Genomic DNA, 7567 nt, shown 5'->3' on the forward strand with positions numbered 1-7567 from the left:
CTGGCATTAGTTACAGCTGCCCTGACAGATACAGATTCGAAGAGAAAGTTCCTAGAATGCCTCTCAGATTCCTTTGAGGTGAAAAGAATAATCAGAGAAGGCAATGGGCTGTCTCAAATACTTTTCAAATGCATTCTTGAAAAGTCGTCATAACATGGCAAATTAGACTGACAGAAACCAACTATGGTCTCATTAGAATGGGAACTTAATCCAAGGGAGTCAATGGCAGACTGCCTGGCTCTTGCTGATGATATTGCTACACTGTTCAATGCCATAGAAGCTGCTAGAACTTAAATCAGACTGGAAGGAAATAATGACTAATATCAAAGATGACCCCCCTCCGCCCAAAACTCCATACAAAATATGGAGACATCAGCAAATAGAAAAATTTAAGTACATGACTGACACCATTACAAAAAGCAGTCTGAACAAGGAAGCACTTAAGGAATGAATATATGAACTTGAAATAACCTACCAAATGTCACACATGATCTGATAAGCCTTCCACAAAACACTAAAATACATCAATATGAAACGGTTCAGGAGGCAGTAGTTATGTATGCAGCTGAAACACCATCCTTAAATGCAAATGAAGACCTTTAAAAAAGAGTGCAGAATCATTACAGCAATGGCATCCACCATTCAATCCACAATACATCTGTAGAATTTTACGATCACAGCAAACAAATGTATGGCAATAGGTTGACCAAGATCTTCCACTTTGTTTTGATTGAAATAATCCAACTACAATGCCCTGGTTTAGAAATGTAAAAGAAGATGTACTTCTTTTAAAAGTCAAATTCAAAGACAAGTGTGATGGCAATCCCCTCCATAAGAAGATAATAATTAATGGGATACACCTAGCTAAATGACCAAAAAGATGATGCTGTGTCCATTGGATGGAAGAGCATAGTAAAGTCCACTCATAAAGGGCTTCAAGGAAAGTAACTTTCACTGTCAAATGTACCAAGACTTCATGTGATCCAAGACAGCACCAGCAAAACAATGTAATGTTGTTCTTGTTTACTATATTGTGTGCTTTTCCACTGACATATGACATTCATTATGCATAAACAATACATATTGTTGTGAGTTTAGGTAGCTGCGCATCACACAAGCACAAGTGTAATAAGTAACACATGGAAACTTTATATAAATGTAATGTAAGTTAAATAAATTACCTTTATAAGGGACTATAACTGCTGTTTAGCTTCATTTGTATGTGACAAACGCATCAGCAGAAATCCTTTGTCTGCAGTGGACTGCTCATCATGTGAAGTGTTAAAGAATTGGTAAAGTAACTAAAAAGCAACTAGAGGTAAAAGTAATGTGGATAAGTAGGAAAGGTAACAGCTGGACCTTAAGACACAAAATACGAATGTCCTCAATGAAATAAACGAAGACAGACAAGTTCTTCAGGAAACATAAACCTCATGGACCATATATTAGTAAAAGATGGATGACAAACGGATTTTATGGCAAAATACTGAGTTAAGGAGATCTTGACAGACACAGGAAGAACTGGAAGATACAATCTGTTACTTACTAAAAAGGGAAGGAAAAAATGGAACAAATTTCCACTTTAGAATATAATGAATGTAAAATATAACATGATGTAGATGTGTTTAGTGTAATTCACATACAATACTGTCTCCTTAGCGCATTTACAGTCGCAGGTTTTCACGAAACAAATACATAAAGCAAGACAATCCACGATATGTTGGACAGAATTCTGTGCTGATAAAACAATGAAGATGCAACATTTCTTTGCACAATTCTACCACCTGCTTGAGTCCCTCCAGGAACACACACATTTGGTTAAATAAAAAGTTCATTTACTATATGAAATCCTAGATAGCTGAGACTCATCATGAAATATCATGGAAAAGTCATAGAGTCAAAGTAAAATCATATACAAACAAAATTTAAAAATGTCTATTGTGGAATCTTTTATTTTGGTATGGTAGAATCTAAATGGAATGTAGGTGGTTTGTGAAGTGAAGCTGCTGACTGTTCAAACTTGAGTAGCTGCCATTACCATTTCCACAAAGCACTTTCTTGCATGAGGTTTGTCATTACCATACAATAGTTAGCCTAGTTTTTTCTATTGCAAACAGCAGATTGGAATGCCAGTATCAAAGACAGAAAATTGGTGTGAATATATGATGTGAGGGCATTCTATACAATGCTAAGCCCCCACTACACACACACACACACACACACACACACACACACACACACACACACACACACACAGTGTCAGTTAAGTAAAAGCTCCAGAAATATCAGAAATTACACATTTTTTTTCTGAACACAAAGTAGTCTTCATCAGTACAATAATGTGTTTATGAGAGAAGACATTCATCATGGGAAAAGTACAATTGTAATGTACAGAGAATTGATGAAGCCGGTGAAAAAAAAAATGAAAACAAGTGTCATTGGAGATTTATTCATAGCCTGATGAGCAACACACACACACACACTATAGAAAAGTTCACAAGAATAACAAATAAATACACCGGAAGTGGTACAAATATCGTACCACAGAAGGTTACATGTAAAGCTGCAACCAGTTTTCACAATAGCTGATTAATATGTACATGGCCATAAATTATAACACATTTAAACACAAACTGAGAAGTTTAATACCACGTCAGTATGTGGTACATTGAAAAATATATAAATTTTAGTAGGTTTTCCGAGGCCTAATGGTGCAGCTGAAACTCTCACTGAAGCTACTGCTTCTGTCTTGTTACTGAGGATGCACACGCACACACACACACACACACACACACACACACACACACACACTTCCTTTTCTTCTTTCTGAAATGGTAAAGAAAACAAACTCAACAATCAAATACCTATATGAAGCAAATAATCTTGAATTTCTTGTTGCTTAACAACACAAAATAATCTAACATCTCTATTACATACCCAACATTGGCTGTGAGCTATTTCAAACCAGCTCTGATTGTTGCTGGGCATTCCTTAGTTAACATAAAAAGCCTCAACAATTTGTTTTTCCATTTACATTTGTAGGCACACAAAGCACAATATAGTAAAACAGGAATCATTCCAGAGAAAAAAGTCTATGACAAACATAGAGATTTGCTCTTTTTCGTAAACATATAGCTCGGGAAATGCTCAGACAGACTGTAGACAAAAATTTACACTGCAAGTGAGACAAGAAATTAAAACAGTCAAAATATAACAGTAAACAAACAGCAACTGCAGTTATACTTTGGCATCACACACTATTACTAGAAGAACACTGTGAAGAAAATACAAATCTCTGAGGGCTGGGACAGTACTGCCCCATTAAAAAAAGTGCAGGGATAAAACAAATTTTATGTTAATGTAGTTCAACTTAATGCATATGTACCACTCTTTTCTTAACATAACAATGACAATGTTTCATGATGACACACACACATTAAGAACTCTGCCACATTACTAATCAATAACTACCTGAGGTAAGATTCAAGAAGAATCTAGTGACAAATCAGTTCCTATTTTCGATAAATTACAGTTGGTACTACCTAGACATGAGCTACAATGAGTACGTTGCCAAACAATTTTTTGCTCTATCCCACATTGACTGTTAATTTTATAGAAACACACAATTCCTTACAAACATTTCTTTGAATAACCACATCACTTCTTGAACAGCAGAAATCACTGGTGACAAAACAGTGTTCCCAAATGGAAAAATAGAACTGGGTTCTTTGAGCTTCTCATTCAAGGACAAACAAGAACAGTTCTGTATTTGATTTTCTGGCTGTATGTGGGCAATACTTCAGCAAGAATTTACACTTAAAAAGGCACAACACTCATTAATTGTAACTGTACTGTGTATATACTGAATGGATGAGAATCAATTCTTCAAAAGACAGATTCAACAAGCGCACACATATTAATCATACATTCCATATTCTGACTCAGGCTCAGAAATTTCTGCAATATCACTATCATCTATCTGTATAATCTTTTTTCTACGTATTACTTTTATATCACCTGCTACTTTTGGAACTGTACATATATTTTCATTCAACTTCACAACTTCAACATAATTGCCATTTTTTGTCTTGAGTTCATATTTATGATTGTCAACTAACCTAACTTGTGGTTCGTAGTTAACAAGTTCTATATCTGAATCACTTGAGCTCACTACTACACTTATATTTTCTTCAATATCTGTAATAGTATTATATGTAATGGCAGGCTGTTCTTTGGGCATTTGCAAAGATGCTGATTCTGTTTGAAGTGGGGACTGCTGCTCTTGTTGTGGAGCTGTTTCTGCAGATGTTACACTCCTTACAATTCTGGTGGTGTCGCTGAGATGCAAACCGGTGACCTCTGAGGGCTGGTCTGGTATGCTCTCAATATCAATTGAAATCTCCTCGTCTTCATCATCTTCATCAGAACCTTTGTTCACAACTGTACTGCATGTTGAGCATTCCCAAACAGGCCTTTTTGTCTTAAGATTACCACAGATTTTGTGTGTTCCTTGAGAGCCACAGTATCTGCATAATATTATTTCCCACATTTTTCCTTTCACATTAACTGAACGTGACTTTGCCCTACATATCTTAGCATCACAACGAGCATAAGTCTGAAGCAGCTCTTCATAAGCATTTGGTACTAGCTCCCAAGAGGCATCTCGTTCCGGGACAAATATGCCATAAAATTTCATTGTTTCTTCAAAAATAGGCTTATTACAACACAACGGACATTTAAAAAAGTAGCCACTACTGAGAGCTAGTTTCTGCAAACAGTTTTTGTGAAACCACATATTGCAGCAAGGAGCCCAAATTGTTTCTGGGGACGGTTTTGGTCTCAAATCATCAGAACATATAGAACAGGTGACATAATCAGTTTGAAATTTCTTCAAAGCCAATGCATCAACTTTCTGTACGAGTCTGTGCTTATCACAAAAGGATCTGAATGCTCCAAAGAATTGGTGAAATGACGACTGTTTCAATCCACAAGGTAGGTGAAAAACTTTCTGGCATTTTGGCGTCCCACAGTATATCGAGGCACCTCTTTTTTTACAATAGCTGCATGTAACGTTTTTCACACGTCGCACTTCTTTCTTAATGTCATCTAGCAAGAAACCCCGAATGCCTTCATCGTCTTCTCCATTCTGCCGTATGTGCGTGGTCAGTAGCAAACAGAAGTAATGCGTGGCGACAGTTTCCATTTCAAGAAACTCACCGTAACGAATTTCGTCATCAACTACGGAATTGCAAAAGCAACATCTCTCTTTTCTTATCTTGCCCATTGTTCTTACAAACTGTCACATTGATACTACATTTACGGATTTCGCGGTTACCACATTCACATGCTCACTTTTGTAAACAACAACAAAACGCCTGACAGTGCAACCCACCAATGGCAACCAGTTGTTCCCGATCACATAACAGCTGACTGTAGCATAAACACGTACTTCCGGTAAACAAAATTTGGAACGACAGTCTTAAATTGCATAATTTGCAAATTTAGAATCAGTATACGAGAATTTTGTGTGATTAACAGAATATAGAGAACTTCATAAAACAATCAGACCAACAAAATCGTGATTAGTTAAGCCCTTCTTCCACAGGCAACGAAAACTTGCACACAAGCGACCAGTCAACTGGCGTGCGGAAACACACTACTGGATTCACTTTCATACCTCATGCCCAGACAGAATAGTTAATAAAAGCCGATTAACTTACTGGCCACATGCACCTCCCTCACCATCACGTAATTGTGACCCCACACGTTGAATAACATTGTCAAATCGTTGCTATAGTTCAATTTCTGAAATAATATCAAAATTGATCTCCAGTCAGCAATGTTTCTACAATCAACTCTACGTGCACTACATAATTATATTCGGGAAAATTATGTATACTCACACGTAGAAATCTGTATATGCTTTATTCATAACTTAGCATTAATTAATTTTTAAAAAATCTTTCTTCGCGACCGTTCCCATATTTTCTGAGCAACATCATTCTTCTTAACCTTTCTGTTTTTGTAGTAATTTACTGAAACATCCCTAAGTGATGGCAACGCTTTACATATTTCTATGCCCTGTAATAATAATGCTCTTTTGTCTTGTTTTGAACTCATTTTCCACACAACAACAACAAATGTACCGGTAAGCTAACCTACGTCCTTGGTCTGTCACGGATATTGTCGGTACTGCCCACAGACGGCTCAATATTATCAGGCAGCACATTATATATCCAAAAGTTTTGATATTCTCAATTTCACTAATAGACTGTCAATATTATTACGCATACTAGAAATATTGTCGCAATTACTGATCGTTTATGGGGCGCTTACAACGAGTACAATACAACTGGCGTTCGCCGCAAATAAAGCGATGAAATATGGCGTGAACATAAACATAAGGCTACGCTACAGGTCACTCTGTTAACACAAACTTTATTTGTCACTCTTATTAATTAACGTAACCAACCCACCACCAATTCATCACCTCTCAATCTAACCTATGCTACAGCTCTATTTGTCATGTCAACGAGATCGACCAGTTTCAGCCAAACGCCAGTTATGCTGTACTGAGTTTAGCGATCAATTTGTCTAGGAGCAAGTGGTGGCCGGTGGATCTGGCGTTATTCTACTTTTGTTCGTTCGACAGCATAGGTCGTGAAAAGTGGGTTTGTGTATGTGAATAGGTAATGTCATCTCAAGAAAATAGGATTTTATCTTTAACTATTAAATAAATGTATTGAAAGTGGGATAACTTCGTTAATCCTTAGCATAGAAATCTCATTATAGCCTTCAGTAATTTCTTATAACTACTTATTTGTAATAAAGTTACACAATATTGTTCAAAGCAACACAAAATACTACAGAAGTATTATAACTAAGCACAGGCACTTGCTGAATTTCATGTTATTGGTGAACAGTTTAGATTGTAAAGTTAGGCTTATTTTAATTTCAAAACACAATGATAATAACTATTTCCTTTAGTGGAAATAGAATAATTATTTGTGCTTCTAGAGTGTAAGAGCTAATTTTCATCTAATTAAATTCCCATGTAGAACACTCATCATTCAGTGATTGTGCCAGTAAGAACACTATCATATTTACATGGGATTTTCATTAGGTCAAGAGCAGCTTTAACAATCTGAAGACACTAGTGAATTACCTATTTCAACTTTGTGGTAATAGTTAGACTCAGTGACTCAACCAAAAATATATTATAATTCTACTTAAATTAAATATCTTTGCAATATTGACTGGTTTGCAGGAATGTGAACCACAGCAAGTCTATTGCCTTGGTTGCAATACTATTGGGATACATTGAAGCAGAATGAGAACAGATCTATCTAGTGGCAGTTGCTGTAGCTCTTGGATGATGGTGCAAGAGGTTCAGATGGCCAATAAGTTAAACAGCTTTTAACTTTTCTGTTTATCAAGCGAGCTGGCATGATAGTGAGCCAGCAGATTGTAACCACAGGCAAGTGGGATGCCTGGTGTGCAGGTTGGGATATGAATGTGCAACTTTTCATTGCCAGTTGAAATGGTGATTAAAGGTAATATTTGAAAC

The 7567-nt window shown here is 36.4% G+C and overlaps 1 protein-coding gene across 1 annotated transcript; it reads right to left on the reverse strand.

Annotated features, from left to right (window-relative positions):
* Positions 1-2433: 2433 nt before the first annotated feature.
* On the reverse strand, positions 2434-5829 carry LOC124621108 (PHD finger protein 7-like). Its single transcript, XM_047147117.1, has 2 exons — positions 2938-5829; positions 2434-2826 (listed from the first exon to the last, which is right to left on the reverse strand). The coding sequence occupies exon 1, from the start codon at positions 5282-5284 to the stop codon at positions 3917-3919; it is 1368 nt and encodes a 455-aa protein (XP_047003073.1). The 5' UTR covers positions 5285-5829; the 3' UTR covers positions 2434-2826; positions 2938-3916.
* Between the last annotated feature and the right edge of the window lie 1738 nt (positions 5830-7567).

This window comes from Schistocerca americana, chromosome 1, assembly GCF_021461395.2.
Source record: "Schistocerca americana isolate TAMUIC-IGC-003095 chromosome 1, iqSchAmer2.1, whole genome shotgun sequence".
Taxonomy (NCBI): domain Eukaryota; kingdom Metazoa; phylum Arthropoda; class Insecta; order Orthoptera; family Acrididae; genus Schistocerca; species Schistocerca americana.

What these genes read in the sequence shown, in the direction of transcription:
- LOC124621108 (XM_047147117.1), bottom strand. Translation starts at nt 5,284, where the DNA reads ATGGGCAAGATAAGAAAAGAGAGATGTTGCTTTTGCAATTCCGTAGTT.